Source organism: Onthophagus taurus, chromosome 8 (genome assembly GCF_036711975.1).
Source record: "Onthophagus taurus isolate NC chromosome 8, IU_Otau_3.0, whole genome shotgun sequence".
Lineage (NCBI taxonomy): Eukaryota > Metazoa > Arthropoda > Insecta > Coleoptera > Scarabaeidae > Onthophagus > Onthophagus taurus.
In genome coordinates this window covers 2,623,335-2,639,405 of record NC_091973.1, presented here as the reverse complement: position 1 = coordinate 2,639,405, position 16,071 = coordinate 2,623,335, and the positions used below count along the sequence as shown (strand labels likewise).

General features: G+C 37.6%; 3 protein-coding genes across 4 annotated transcripts; 1 reads left to right on the top strand and 2 right to left on the bottom strand.

The window, feature by feature from the left end:
* Window positions 1-158: 158 nt before the first annotated feature.
* LOC111425156 (double-stranded RNA-binding protein Staufen homolog 2-like) lies at window positions 159-5,441 on the bottom strand. 2 transcript variants are annotated; one of them, XM_023058953.2, is made up of 7 exons: window positions 5,280-5,441; window positions 4,913-4,974; window positions 4,779-4,849; window positions 4,621-4,725; window positions 1,944-3,517; window positions 1,511-1,894; window positions 159-1,450 (listed from the first exon to the last, which is right to left on the bottom strand). In XM_023058953.2, exons 2-7 carry the CDS (start codon window positions 4,966-4,968, stop codon window positions 1,322-1,324), a joined length of 2,319 nt encoding a protein of 772 aa, XP_022914721.1. In that variant the 5' UTR covers window positions 4,969-4,974; window positions 5,280-5,441; the 3' UTR covers window positions 159-1,321. The 2 variants fall into 2 exon arrangements, with proteins under 2 accessions (XP_022914721.1, XP_022914722.1); XM_023058954.2 differs by having other exon boundaries at window positions 4,913-4,971.
* Window positions 5,442-7,618: 2,177 nt separating this feature from the next.
* Window positions 7,619-8,580, bottom strand: LOC111425146 (signal sequence receptor beta). The gene is made up of 3 exons (XM_023058933.2): window positions 8,459-8,580; window positions 8,013-8,387; window positions 7,619-7,951 (listed from the first exon to the last, which is right to left on the bottom strand). The coding sequence occupies exons 2-3, from the start codon at window positions 8,385-8,387 to the stop codon at window positions 7,751-7,753; spliced, it is 576 nt and encodes a 191-aa protein (XP_022914701.2). The 5' UTR covers window positions 8,459-8,580; the 3' UTR covers window positions 7,619-7,750.
* A 143-nt stretch (window positions 8,581-8,723) lies between these two features.
* On the top strand, window positions 8,724-14,527 carry LOC111425145 (BOS complex subunit NOMO1). Its single transcript, XM_023058932.2, has 9 exons — window positions 8,724-8,949; window positions 9,010-9,109; window positions 9,165-9,293; window positions 11,051-11,205; window positions 11,261-11,657; window positions 11,717-12,147; window positions 12,207-13,296; window positions 13,350-13,543; window positions 13,597-14,527. Exons 1-9 carry the CDS (start codon window positions 8,810-8,812, stop codon window positions 14,459-14,461), a joined length of 3,501 nt encoding a protein of 1,166 aa, XP_022914700.2. The 5' UTR covers window positions 8,724-8,809; the 3' UTR covers window positions 14,462-14,527.
* Window positions 14,528-16,071: the final 1,544 nt, after the last annotated feature.

Below are 16,071 nucleotides of genomic sequence, written 5' to 3'. Positions count from 1 at the left end.
TAAACGTTTGAAAGGCTTTGTGATAGCGGTCAACGTCTTCAAAGACGAAGTCGTCGCCATTGTAGCGCTGTATCATTGGAGAGAGACAGAGAGATTCTTCCAGCATCGATTATCTCCTAAATTCAAAAAGGTTGAAAAAAAAAAAAAGGAAAACAATATACAGGTGATATAATTTATTGAATTCAAATTCACTGTGGTACATGCATACTGCAAAGAAATGTACATGTACGTCTACACAGAAATGTGATAACTGCTCCCTCCAATGTTTGCATAAATATTTATACACTAAAATTGGAAGAAAAATGTGTTTTCTACCTAAAACTCGTTCGTACGTGTTCACGCTCGCACCGCTACGCAGTAACAAAACAAATTAAAACAAATAGAAACAAAGAACACACTTGGTAATATTTTTTAAAAAACAAAACTTAATTTTTCTTAAATAAAACTTGATTGTTTTTTTTTTTAATTGATTACGAAAATGAAAACAAAAAATAAAAATACAAATACGGTCGAATAACATTAAAAAAGGGGAAGAACGGGATAATTGAAAATGACAAGCGTAACTATTTAGTGATGGATTATCGACTAGCATACGTCGATATTCGAAAAATACTGAAACATGATACGTATGAATACAGCTTATTAACAATTCATCCACATAGTTTATACAGTTACAAGTAATAAATAACATTACAATTATAATTTCACGTCTTCGATTCGTAAAATTACTTTTTAAAAGAATTTTTCTTTTCAATTTTTTTTTTTTGGCCGGGTAAAACTCAACGTTATTCGGGAACTCATCATGCACACGTTGTTTGTATTAGTTGATTCATAATTTAATTGGATTCCCGTTGCGCCCTCTCTATTATCCCAAACAAAAAGATTCACTATTGGTATCTCAGAAAACTGCGACTATATATTCTTTTTATACCCGGACTCTCTTTCGTTCTTACATCGAAAAATAACGCAACGACGAATTAAACTTCCTCTAAGATATCAATATAAGCTTTATATTCAAGATAAATATAATAGATTAGATTTTTTTTCTTATTCCTTAGTGTTCATGACGAGTCGGTATAGTACATCAAAATCAATTCGTCAACATCATTCCACATTACGTTTTCTGCCCATTAAAAGCGTACGGGAATAGTGCTCAAGCAATAAATAAATTTTTTTTTTTTATAAATACATCCAATGGATTCAATACAACCCACTAGATTATATATATAAAAAACGAAACTGATCATTGTTCTTTTTTTTTTTTTAATTTTTGTTTTTAATTTTTTTCCGAACTCTTTTTTTATTACTCGAGGTAGACCATTTACGTATCGGCTACCGGTTCTTTACACGGCGCTATGTTGTCCAGGCCCAGTTCAGACAGCACATTCAATGCCTCCAATGACGCTTTTTCGTGCGATGCTTCCGTTGTTGGACCTTCACCGTGACAAACCTACAATATATAATTAATAAAAAAGTTATTAATTAAGTTAAGACACAATTTTAGTTGTACCTGAGGTGGATTTGTGTTAAGAGAAACAAGTGTTAAATACTGTTCATGATTTGCTTTTGGAAAATCGGAAAATTGTACATGAATATCCATTAGCTGGGCTAAATAGAGAAGTTTATCCTTCGATCGAACACCTTGAGGAGGTGTTGGAGGAAGTTTCGGTGCTTTTTTCTCGGTCGTGGCTCCATTAACGGTTGATTGCGAGCAATCTTTCGATTTATTTTGCATCGTTATTGATTGATCGCCCACAAGCAATAATCCAGGTACCAACTGACGACCTCCGCTACCTCCAACAACGCCCGATGACACCTCTGCTGGTTTTTCTTCCATAAACGTTACTTTGCGAGGTTTTTCTGCCGTTTCTGGTGTGGACACTTCTTTATCGACCTTAAAAAAATTTATTGAATTATTTTTATTAAGAAATTAATTGACTTACTTTTGCGTTTCCGTTGATTACGTTTGGTTTTGGTGGTGACATTGGAGCGTTTGAATAGCCGAGTGCATTGAGTAGAGCTTGAGCAGCACTTCGCTTGGCGATTTTTTTATTGGGTCCAATTCCATTACAAGAAATGCCATTCACGGAAGCTTGAATGACAAATTCTCGACGACGAGGAGCGCCACGTTCTTCGATCACCGTGTAAACGGGTTCTTTTTCTTTGTTCGCTTGTTGTATTTGAATTAGACGGGAAATCGGATTAATTTCTTCGGCGTATTCGGATGATTTATCCGAATTAAGTTTTATCAAATTTCGGGTCTTTTTCTTATTTGTCACCCGTTTCTTTTTTAAACTATTCGAAGTGGATGTTGAAGGTAAAGGTGGAAATTTGGCTAATTTTTCAAGCATTTTTTCCGCGGCGCGCTTTTTCGATTTTTTCTTTCCGTTACCTTCACCTTCAACGACGATGTCACCGATTTTACATTGCGTTATAAAGACCTTCATGTGTGGCGGGCCCTTTTCGCTCAGCACCTCAAAAGCGACGCTGAGATGCCGTTTTAACGCAATTTCGTGAACTAGCGATATCGGTGACTTTAAATCCGCGTTTACGTCTGTTTCGCCGTTTTCAATCGTTTGCTCAATAGTGCTACCTTCACCTTCACTATCTCGACCCTCTTCCGCGTTTAATCTTTTGATATCTTCGATCGCTTTCGACGCAGCGTCGTGCCGCGCAGCTTGTACTGTCAAACCGGTCCCGGAATATTCCCTATCAGCGATTCGTAAAAGAACAGAACAAATTTCGGCGTTCCCGTGTTGTTGAAACGGTGGCCGTATTTGATTGTAATACCTGTTGTCGTAGGAATTATAATGTCCTCTCATGGGATGGTTACGCCTCATATCGCAATTGTACCTGGGTTGTCCTTGCGGACTGTATAATCCGTGTCTCGGATAGTATCCCGTTGGTTGAGGTACGTAAGTCTGTTGATGATGTCCCGGACCATTTTCAACAACGTAAACGGTCCGTTCGCCCCGTTTCATCGCGAGAGCATTTAATTCGACGGTTGGCGTTACCATTCCAGTAGAGGTCACTCGTACGCCCTGACGGTTGTTCCGAGCCGTTTTGGGTGGCGGATGCTTCAGCTGCGTTTTGGCGAGAGCTTGGGCGGCGGCCGAATGTTGTGCTTTCTTGATACTGGGTCCTTCCGCTTCGTACTCCTCGTTGTCGAGTTTCAGCGTTACCGTGAATATCTTCTTGTGTGCGGGCCCCTGCTCGCCCGTCAGCCGATACTGATGCTGGATCTTGTTGTACCGAGCGAGCTCGTTCACTAAGCACATGGGGGTTTTCTCTTTTATGTTTGCCAAAATGGGCAACGCTGAAGAAGTAGTAGTGTTTGATGGCGGGTTCTGTTGCTGCTGTGGGTCTACGGGGTTCTCCGATTGGCGGTGCTGCGTCTGGTGTGCATGCTGAGTGTGTTGCGTCTGTTGAGATTGTTGCGGCGATTGCTGCTGCTGCGATTGTTGCTGATCATCGGAACTCATGTTATGAGAATGAGTCGTACGTTGATCGTAATATACTAAAACAACAACGCTTTCTTAACAATCTAAACACGAATTACCGATAAAACAGAAAAAGTATTCCATTTATGTTTCCAAGGAACTTATCAAAAATTACTTCGAAGAAATGCGAGTTAATTTAGAACTATGTAACATGTAAATTTGAAAATTTTCGGCTCCTCGGTTTTTTCTTTTTAACATTGTCCAGAAAATGTTTTGGCTAAGGTTAGATTTGTTTACAAATGTCAATTATCCCAAAAAAGAATGTTAGGTAGAGTCACTTTTCTTTTGAAAGTCCAATTATAGCGTGAATGAATAAGTTAATCAAGGTAAAAATGCTTTTTTTCTGAATCCTATCTTAACTACTAAAAATATATGGTAGATTGATGGTCACCCAATTAGTTTCAATTCCAGAAAACCAAGATATATAGGATATTATTTAAAAGATACCCATATAATGATAGTCGGCCGAGATTATTTCTCTTAACTTGCTTGAAATGTATGGAAGAAATAATCTCGGCCGACTTCGAAGACGTCGGCCGCCCCAGGTATTGTTCGTGATACTTGGGTTGGGTTGCATATAGAAGATTATTTTTTCCATACATTTTAAGCAGATTAAGAGATATAATCTCGGCCGACTTCGAAGACGTTGGCCGCCCCAAATAGCATGATCAATACGGTCGCCCTAAGTATTATTCATGACACTTGGGGCGGCCGACATCTTCGAAGTCGGCCGAGATTATTTCTAGTAGTGTTCATGATAGAGCATCATCTTCGCCTATATGCAATCCAACCCAACCTAAGTATCACGAATAATACCTGGGGCGGCCGACGTCTTCGAATCGGCCGAGATTATTTTTGTTAATATAAGAGATATTTAAAACGACCAAAATGAATCAATTTGTCTTTCTAAAACGCTCGAGATTCGCTCGGGAAAAAGCTAAATGAAAAAGCTCAAATAATAAATAAATTCTAGAGATTGTGAATATATATTTGTATAGTGTAAAGCATCAGTAAATAATGTTTGGAATTATTTGCATCTTAATATTAGTTTATCTAAATATAAAGTCATATTAAATTGCTTACCATCATAAATAAATAATAGAAATTAAATGAAGATTACCTGGAACGGAATTTGTTTTGGATGGTTGTTGGGGATGTTGTGGTATCGGAGCAATGGTAGTTGTAATTAACGTTGGTCCAGGTCCAGGCATGGACACGAGCACACCTACGAAGTTAAAAATATTAATAATTCAAAATATATTTGGAATATTTGCATACTGGAATGAGGAGATCCAGGTACAGTCATCAGCATTCTCTGTGCAGGCTGCGTCATTTGTTGGACGTTCATTCTAAAATTGATAAACATGTAATGTAATGCTTGTCCACTAAAATAAACAGTAACAGTTGTGTACCTATTATTTCTTTGCATTGTAGGCGGTAGTTGATGATGTTCTGGATGCCTCATCATTTTCTACTAAAGAACAAAAACCTCGTAAGTAAGCATACCGCGAAATTACGTTATCATTTAAAGACAACTTAAATTTATTGACACGCACTTTTTCGTTCTAAATGAATTTCTACAATTCATTTTTTACAAAACACCGTTATTGACAAAAATAGATGACATTCATATTGAATTAAAACATAAACCTTTATATAAACGTTGGTTTTTTCGTGTCGGTTAAGGTGTTTATATTTAAAGAGAACACTGTCAGTATTAGGAATGTTGCCGGTTCGACGAATTATCGGTTATTTTGCGCCCCCTCGCGGTACACTTACCAATTTTTTACTATTAATTTACAATACGGGGCACTACAGAAATAAATAGAACATCCAATAAACTAACAAACACCACTACTAAATCGTTTTAAATACGTTGGCAAACAAGAAAGAAAAATTTTGTCTAACATGCGGCCATGTTTAAATCGGTTGCGGCCTGTTGCAGTGTTGCCACACGTTTATAATAAATTGTTACCAGTTCATATTTCAATCGATTAATGAACTTTTAGTTAGTATTTTTAAATTCTCTACAACTTTTCTTCTAAAAGTTTTTTTTGTAGTATATTCCGAAAATCAATTAATTTCTTTATTTGCATCGTAGACATCGGCCGCTACAAGTATTGTTCGTGATATAAAAAATAATCTTGGCTGCCCCAAGTATCACCAACAATACTTAGGCCGAGATTATTTTTTTCCATTAATTTCAAGCAGATTAAGAGGAATAATCTCGGCCGACTTCGAAGACGTCGGCCGCCCCAAGTATTGTTCATGACACTTGGGGCGGCCGACGTCTTCGAAGTCGGCCGAGATTATTTCTAGTATTGTTCATTATAGAGCATTATCTTCGCCTATATGCAATCCAGCTCAACCTAAGTATCACGAATAATACCTGGGGCGGACGACGTCTTCGAAGTCGGCCGAGATTATTTTTGTTAGTATAAGAGATAATCTCGGCCGCCCCAGGTATTGTTCGTGATACTTGGGTTGGGTTGTATATAGGAGATCATTTTTTCCATACATTTCAAGCAGATTAAGAGATATAATCTCGGCCGACTTCGAAGACGTCGGCCGCCCCAAGTAGCATGACCAATACGGCCGCCCTAAGTATTATTCATGACACTTGGGGCGGCCGACGTCTTCGAAGTCGGCCGAGATTATTTCTAGTAGTTTTCATGATAGAGCGTCATCTTCGCCTATATGCAATCCAACCCAACCTAAGTATCACGAATAATACCTGGGGCGGCCGACGTCTTCGAAGTCGGCCGAGATTATTTTTGTTAGTATAAGAGATAATCTCGGCCGCCCCAGGTATTGTTCGTGATACTTGAGTTGGGTTGCATATAGGAGATCATTTTTTCCATACATTTCAAGCAGATTAAGAGATATAATCTCGGCCGACTTCGAAGACGTCGGCCGCCCCAAGTAGCATGACCAATACGGCCGCCCTAAGTATTATTCATGACACTTGGGGCGGCCGACGTCTTCGAAGTCGGCCGAGATTATTTCTAGTATTGTTCATGATAGAGCATCTTCGCCTATATGCAATCCAACCCAACCTAAGTATCACGAATAATACCTGGGGCGGCCAACGTCTTCGAAGTCGGCCGAGATTATTTTTGTTAGTATAAGAGATAATCTCGGCCGCCCCAGGTATTGTTCGTGATACTTGAGTTGGGTTGCATATAGGAGATCATTTTTTCCATACATTTCAAGCAGATTAAGAGATATAATCACAGCCGACTTCGAAGACGTCGGCCGCCCCAAATAGCATGATCAATACGGTCGCCCTAAGTATTATTCATGACACTTGGGGCGGCCGACGTTTTCGAAGTCGGCCGAGATTATTTCTAGTATTGTTCATGATAGAGCATCTTCGCCTATATGCAATCCAACCCAACCTAAGTATCACGAATAATACCTGGGGCGGTCGACGTCTTCGAAATCGGCCGAGATGATTTCTTATATTAACAAAAATAATCTCGGCCGACTTCAAAGACGTCGGCCGCCCCAGGTATTGTTCATGATACTTGGGTTGGGTTGCATATAGGAGATCATTTTTTCCATACATTTCAAGCAGATTAAGAGATATAATCTCGGCCGACTTCGAAGACGTCGGCTGCCCTAAGTATTATTCATGACACTTGGGGCGTCTTCGAAGTCGGCCGAGATTATCTCTTATATTAACAAAAATAATCTCGGCCGACTTCGAAAACGTCGGCCGCCCCAGGTATTGTTCGTGATATTTGGGTTGGGTTGCATATAGATTATTTTTTCCATACATTTCAAGTAGATTAAGAGATATAATCACAGCCGACTTCGAAGACGTCGGCCGCCCCAAATAGCATGATCAATACGGTCGCCCTAAGTATTATTCATGACACTTGGGGCGGCCGACGTCTTCGAAGTCGGCCGAGATTATTTCTAGTAAGGCGAAGAACAGGCTTTAGGGTAGGATTTCGTATCCAAAGACCTAGATTGTTTCTTATATCACGAACAATATTTGGGGCGAGATTGGGATCTATTACAGTGTTGCCACACGTTTATAATAAATTGTTACCAGTTCGATTTTTCAGTTTTAGTACTTTTATATTTATTTTGATTTAAATAAAACGTCAAAATTAGAAAAAGAAATGTTGTTTTTATTTCATTTGTAATAACAAAGTTAATGACATTCTGTGTTGAAGATGAATGTTGAAGAATGTTTTGTACGATAAATAAAAAAATTAATAACTACAATTAACAAAATAAATCTAATGCTTTTTGACAGGTTTTGCTAATTTTTCGTATTTGCTCTTGCTGCTGTACCAAAGGAAGAAGGGAATTGCTAAAGATGGCATTGTCATTACAGCAAAAGCCAGCCAATCAAATACGTGTGAAGAGAATTTCCTATCGTAGTCACGGAAAGCACTTATGGCACCTTCTCCAGGCTCACTGCTAAAGGATACTTGATACTAAAAAATAAAAAAAAACATTAATTTTTAATAATTTAAATAATTTTATAATAAAACTCACTGTTTTAGCTTCATCAGACATTTTATAATTAACTTTAGCACTAGTAAAGTTAAAATATCCATATTGAATGGGTCTAACAACAACAACATGTGTCACATTGGTCTGTGGAGCAATCCTATCGATAGCAGCTTCATATTGCCCTCCAACTAATTGAAAAGCTTCAGGGTGAAATCCGGTTTCAACTAACCTAACATCAATAGCAGCGGCGCTCCCAACATTAAATAAAGTATATTTAACAACGATGTCCATATTTTCAACGAGATATTTATTCAAAATTTGCTTAAACACCAACAGTCTGGGACTGGATTCCTCGTCCGTGTTGCAGTTTACCGTTAAAACGGCGAGGAGGAGGAAAAACAATACTTTCTGAAACATCTAGATACAAAAAGAATAAGATTTTGAATTAGATTTGGTTCTTTTATGGCTAGTTTCTGTTATAATTTTACCTTTCTTTAATTTTTTTTGCGAAGCGCAAATGATGACTGCTTCCATACGACTACGAAAGTCAAAGTTGGAAAGTTTACTCGAAGTGAGAGGTTACGTATGCATGCGATGACAGCCACGCACTGGCCACGTCTTGACATTTATCGATAAAGTAGATACCTAATAGTAAAAGGCGACATCTATAGGCATGTTTTGGTTTCATTTGTAGTTTCTACCTTACTTAAACAGGCTTAAGCGTCATCTATGTGTGATTGAACGAAATTCCATTTTGACATTTATGGGCAACGTACAAAAAAAGAGGTTAATTGTGCAATTGTGAGGTTAACAAATGCTACATCGCCGAATTTTTTATAATGTTTAATGAAAAGCTAGTCATTTTATGTTCATTATTATTAAGCTATATTATATGCGTTACTGCGAACGATGTTTTGGGCTGCGGGGGCTTCATCAAAAGCCACGTCCCCATTGATTTTTCCAAAGTCGTCGTTAAATTGTAAGTTTCCATTAATATCGTTACTTAGCATTTTTTTTTTTTTAATTTATTAATTTGCAGGTTGACGAAACAGGGTATAGTTAAAGATCAGACTAATTGCGCTCCAAATAATGGGTATTATTTTATTCCTTTATATGATAAGGGCGAATATATCTTACAGGTAATGTTTGAGGTTATCTTTTTTTATTTAAGCTACTTTAAATATCTTTTTTTAGCTTGAACCCCCACCAGGTTGGAGTTTTGATCCAATAAGAATTAATGTTAACATAGATGGAAAGAATGATATTTGTAGTCAGGGGCATGATATTAATTTTAAATTTAAGGGATTTGGTATTACAGGAAAGGTAATAAATATGTATTTGAAATGAGTGTATAATTATGATAATATCCAATATGTCCAATATCTACCAAAGTCCTGGTATATATGATATTGAGGCCAAACTGTAAACATTAAGAAAATGTTTGGAATTACACTTTCAGAATTCTAAACTGCAAGAAAATGTTGATATTAACTAATCTGCCATTTCATTTTCATTTGTGCCCATATAATTTTGGTTACAAACCATGTTCTCTACTGACCACTGCTGACTTTGAAGACGTCTGCCGCCCCCAAATACATTAACCATAATACTTTGATCTGTAAGACCAAGTCATGATTATCTCCAAAGATCTTGGGCGACGTTTTCAAAAATTATAATAATAAGAGGAGTGGTGAATAGTAATCAAAATCTTAATTGTTGTAATGTAGACAAAAATGTAAACTGGAGAGGTCTTGGTATTGAACAAGTACTATTTGTGATATAAAAAATAATCTCACTCCAAGTATCATGAACAATCAGGCGCCCTAATGACACTTGGGGCGGCCGACGTCTTCGAAGTCGGCCGAGATTATTTCAAGTATTATTCATGATAGAGCAATAATAATCTCGGCCGACTTCGAAGACGTCGGCCGCCCAAAGAATTGTTCATGACACTTGGGGCGGCCGACGTCTTCGAAGTCGGCCGAGATTATTTCTAGTATTCTTCGTGATACAGCATGATCTTCGCCTATATGCAACCCAACCCAAGTATCACGAATAATACATAGGGCGGCCGACTTCGAAGACGTCGGCCGCCCAAAGTATTGTTTCATGACACTTGGGGCGGCCGACGTCTTCGAAGTCGGCCGAGATTATTTCTAGTATTCTTCGTGATAGAGCATGATCTTCGCCTATATGCAACCCAACCCAAGTATCACGAATAATACATAGGGCGGCCGACGTCTTCGAAGTCGGCCGAGATTATTTCTAGTATTCTTTGTGATAGAGCATGATCTTCGCCTATATGCTACCCAACCCAAGTATCACGAATAATACCTGGGGTGGTATTATTTCTTATATCAACAGAAATAATCTCGGCCGACTTCGAAGACGTCGGCCGCCCCAAGTATTATCACAGAACAGATATATTCGGGTATTATTCTTGATACTTGGGTTGGGTTGGGTTGCATATAGGCGAAGATCATGCTCTATTAGGAATAATATTAGAAATAATCTCGGCCGACTTCGAAGACGTCGGCCGCCCCATGTGTCATGAACAATATTTTAGGCGCAAAATGTAAACTGAAGAGGTCTTGGTCTAGATTATAAATTTTTTCCGCCATTTTTAAACTAGTTATGACGTCATTGCTATTTTTTTCAAATAGCAATCCCCATTTTTATTACGGAATATGAAAGAGAATTTTTTTCTGGATTTGGTACAGCAAAAATTAATACATAAGAAAATTTTCGAGAAAAATTGCCTTAAAGTTTCATGATTTTCCATTCTTTTAGATATTAGTTGTACATCTACTGCACCAGTATTTGATGCCTCGTAAAACCCCCTACAATTTTCTGCAAACATATCCGATACTTCCCGTATAGGTGCTAATTTATCCACTTTTTTTCTATCTTCTTTGAATCTGCCACGTGCCATAATCACGGTATACATCAGCCTTGATAATAGATTATATTTTCGCCATAAGTCGTTTTTCGAGGGTTAAAGCAAAAATGTAACACCTTATTACTCATTACCTGATAATTAATAATATTAATTAATTAATTTAAAATTATTTTTGAAATAGGTGGAGAGTTTGGGTAGTTCTAACGGTCCTTTAGGCATTGAAGTAAAACTTAAAACAGATTCAGAAGTACGTACAACTGTTACATCTGAAAATGGATTATTTTTCTTTACACCTGTTTATCCTGGTTTACATACTGTGGTGATTTCACACACGAAGTACGTAAAATAAATCGAAATGATTTAATTAAACTGCACGTCTTCATTTTTTTAGATGGAAAATTATAAGAGATACGGTTGTTGTAACTGTAGCAGAGGGAAACACGGAATTACCAGCAAAATCGTTAATTATAGCTGGTTATGATGTTAGTGGTTACGTAAAAAGTTATGGGGAAAATATTAAAGGGGCTACTTTAATTTTGTATTCAGAGAAAAACATGAATTTAAAAATAGAAGATTGCGTGCAAACACCACCTGATAATATAAAAATTGAAGATAATTATTTATGTTACGTAGAATCAGATGAAAAAGGATTCTTTTCATTTTCAACAGTTCCTATAGGAAAATATCGCATTGTTCCATTTTATCGCGGCCAAAATATACATTTTTCACCACAATCTATTGAATTTACAGTCGAACATAACAGTTACCAACTACCACAATCGTTCGAGGTAAAAAAACCATAAAATTTAAATACAACAATGAAATTAAACAAATTTTATACGTTTAGATAATAGGTTTTAGTATTTTTGGAAGAGTATTAACCTCAGAAGGTGGCCGACCTTTAATCGATGGTACAATCTACCTAAACGCCGAAGAAGTCGCAAAAACAGACCAAAATGGAATTTACGCATTAGAAAAAATTAAGGCCGGAGTTTACACTTTATCCGTACGCGCGGATAACTATCAATTCGATCAAAAAACTGTTAAAATTAACCCTAGCATATCGCAATTACCTGAAATTTATCCCGCATCATATTTATTTTGTGGCCACGTCATCAGCGAACAGTCACAAAGTGTTAGTATAACTCGTATTGGGTCAACACAACATTTTACCATCCATACAGAACCTGAAACCGGCAAATTTTGTGAATATCTTAAACCGGGGAAATATCAAATTCAAGTTTTAGTTAATGAGAATGATAAACAACAAGGAATTCAGTAAGAAAATAATTTGATGATACAATCCTATATAATTTTTCATAATAAATATTTTTTAGGTTCTTCCCAGTGTCTCATACAGTAGAAATATCAAAAAAACCCTTATTAGATATCACATTTTCTCAATTAAAAGCAACAGTATCCGGAAAAGTCGATTGTCGTCGTCAAAAAGATTGTTCGTCTTTAAAAATTATTTTACGCCCAATTATAAATGACGTAGCCCAAGATGAGAAAGATATTAGTATGGACATAAAAGGCGATACATACATTTTCACAGATATTCGACCGGGAATGTACGAAGTGCTTTTAACGCCGAATCGTTTGTGTTGGAAACAAGATAAACACATCATTTCAATTACAAGCACGGTTTTAACAGTTCCAACGTTTATACAAGTTGGATACACGATTATATTTTCGTCGACGCATGACGCGAAGATTTCGTATAAACTTCCGAATCGCGAAACTAGCGTGTTGGAAATTCAACAAGGTCGTACGTTGAAGTGCGTTGAAAGTTACGGGAAATACAATTTTGTTTTGTCGAGTTGTCACACTTACGCAACGAATCAAATTGAATATGACACTGAAAGTGAAAATAATGAAATTGTGATCGTTGCTTTGAAACATCATCACAATATTGGAATTAAATGTAATAAAGATTTCGGCAATATAACGGTCAAAATTAATGTTGATGGGCAAAAATCAATTTCCGATCCATTAACTTACAAAAACAACCAATACACGTTAGAATTATATCTTAGCCCTCAAGAATCGGCGATTTTAATCCCAGAATCGGATGTTTTATATTTCAACCCACCAATTTTATTAATCGAAGGAAGCGACGATTGTAAAGATATGAAGGACGTTTTCGAAGCGGTTAAGGGGCGCGTTTTCAAAGGGCGCGTTACTCCCCCTTTAGGTGGCGTCCAAATCACCGTTTCTTCCGATAATTCCGAAACGTTAATGAACGAAACTGATTCTGATGGTTTTTATCAATTCCACCCATTAGACGATTCAAAACAATACCAAGTGACTGCGGCAAAAGATTCTTATGTTTTAGTCGGCCCTGATGATCAAGGAAATTTTATGGCTCATAAATTGGCCGAGATTATCGTTGAAGTTATCGACCAAAATAATAATTTACCGTTACAAGTAATGTTTAGTTTCATTAAAATTGATTATTTTATTTTATTGAATCGTTTAAGGGCGCGTTATTATCGTTATCAGGAGATCAAAGTTATAGAAGTAATCTTCAAACTAATGAAGATGGGAGGATTGTGTTTCAATCGTTAAGTCCGAGTGAGTACTTTTTACGTCCGATGATGAAAGAATACAGTTTTGACCCCTCGTCAAAAATTATCGATGTTAAAGAAGGAGCGACGGTTCATGTAACATTAAAGTAAGATTTCCTTTTTTAATTTTTTTATATTATTTATTTTATTTTTTGTGTAGAGGGCGTCGTGTAGCTTACAGCGTTTATGGTCGAGTAACATCATTAAATAATGAACCGGAAGAAAAAATAACGGTTATAGCATCGGGGTTAAAAAATTGTTCTCAATATTCCGAAGAGTCATCCTCCGAGTCAAACGGTCAATTTAGAATTCGGGGATTATTGCCGTATTGTTCCTATAATCTCCAAGTGAAAGGTGATCATTTTGAGCGCGCGGCTCCGAGCGTAATTGAATTAGACGCGATTAATAAAGATATAGAGGATGTAAAATTGGTTGTTTTTCGGCAACCCCAATCGATTGATATTCTTGGAAGGGTATTTACCGCAAATCCGGAACATTATCGGTCATTAAGAGTCAAACTAAGCCGGGAAAGCTCACCAGCTGGACTTGTATCGCAAACGAAAATTGATACAACCGGCTATAAAATAACCGAAGATTACAACAACGGAGTTTTAATTCAATTACCATCAGTCCCTTTGGACAATAAACAATATTCAGTTCAATTAGAAACAACTTTACCACACTACACCAAATTTAAATTACCTATTGAATATTTCACGGCGAATACATCGTTTAAATACGTCGAATTAAACTTTGCAATTAAAGCAAACGTTACGGATCACAACATCAAGCAAACATCCGTTTGGACTTTACTGTTTATTTTCCTAGTTATGGTTGCGATTTATAACATCGATAAGGTTCTAATCTCCGTCAAAGAAGTCGTCTCGAAACTTAACATTGACGGTATCGTTAATTTTAAAACGCGAAATCAAGACAAAGAGTACAATAATGATAATAATGATATTGATCAAATCGTACAAAGCATAAATGCTACGAAAAAGAAAAGCAAACCAAAAAAGATTTAATTTATTAGCATTTTTTTTGTTGTATTAAAGAGTAATAGGATAAGTTAATAAAATTGTTTAGTGATATAGAGTGTTATTTTTTGTATGTGTGTGATAACCTTTTAGATTTTCACAAAGTTTTAGGTTGTTGCTTTAACGGTGTTTCTTCTGGTTAGTCCGTACTGAATAAAAAGAAAAATATGAAAATTTTCTAAATTCGTGAAACCAAGTCTACCTTGCTTGAAATTTGTGGAAGAAATAATCTCGGCCGACTTCGAAGACGGCCGAATTAAGTATTGTTCGTCATGCTTGGGACGGCCGACGTCTTCGAAGTCGGCCGAGACTATTTCTTATATCACGAAGAATACTTGGGGCGGCCGACGTCTTCAAAGTCGGCCGAGATTATTTCTTCCAAAAATTTCACGCAGATTAAGAAAAACAACCTCGGCCGACTTCGAAGACGTCGGCCGCCCCAAATATCATGAACAATACATTAAGTCTACCCTGTTTGAAATTTATGGAAGATATAATCTCGGCCGCCCTAAGTATTGTTCATGATACTTGAGGCGGCCGACGTCTTCGAAGTCGGCCGAGATTATTTCATCCATAAATTTCAAGTAGGTTAAGAAAAACAACCTCGGCCGACTTCGAAGACGTCGGCCGCCCCAAATATCATGAACAATACAATACGTCTACTCTGTTTGAAATTTATGGAAGATATAATCTCGGCCGATTTCGAAGACGTCGGCCGCCCCAAGTATTCTTCGTAATATAAGAAATAGTCTCGGCCGACTTCGAAGACGTCGGCCGCCCCAAGCATGACGAACAATACTTAATTCGGCCGACGTCTTCGAAGTCGGCCGAGACTATTTCTTATATCACGAGGAATACTTGGGGCGGCCGACGTCTTCGAAGTCGGCCGAGATTATTTCTTCCAAAAATTTCACGCAGATTAAGAAAAACAACCTCGGCCGACTTCGAAGACGTCGGCCGCCCCAAATATCATGAACAATACAATAAGTCTACCCTGTATGAAATTTATGGAAGATATAATCTCGGCCGACTTCGAAGACGTCGGCCGCCCTAAGTATTGTTCATGATACTTGGGGCGGCCGACGTCTTCGAAGTCGGCCGAGACTATTTCTTATATCACGAGGAATACTTGGGGCGGCCGACGTCTTCGAAGTCGGCCGAGATTATTTCATCCATAAATTTCAAGTAGGTTAAGAAAAACAACCTCGACCGACTTCGAAGACGTCGGCCGCCCCAAATATCATGAACAATACAATACGTCTACTCTGTTTGATATTTATGCAAGATATAATCTCGGCCGACTTCGAAGACGTCGGCCGCCCTAAGTATTGTTCATGATACTTGGGGCGGCCGACGTCTTCGAAGTCGGCCGAGATTATTTCATCCATAAATTTCAAGTAGGTTAAGAAAAACAACCTCGGCCGACTTCGAAGACGTCGGCCGCCCCAAATATCATGAACAATACAATTAGTCTACCCTGTTTGAAATTTATGGAAGATATAATCTCGGCCGACTTCGAAGACGTCGGCCGCCCTAAGTATTGTTCATGATACTTGGGGCGGCCGACGTCTTCGAAGTCGGCCGAGATTATTTCTTAC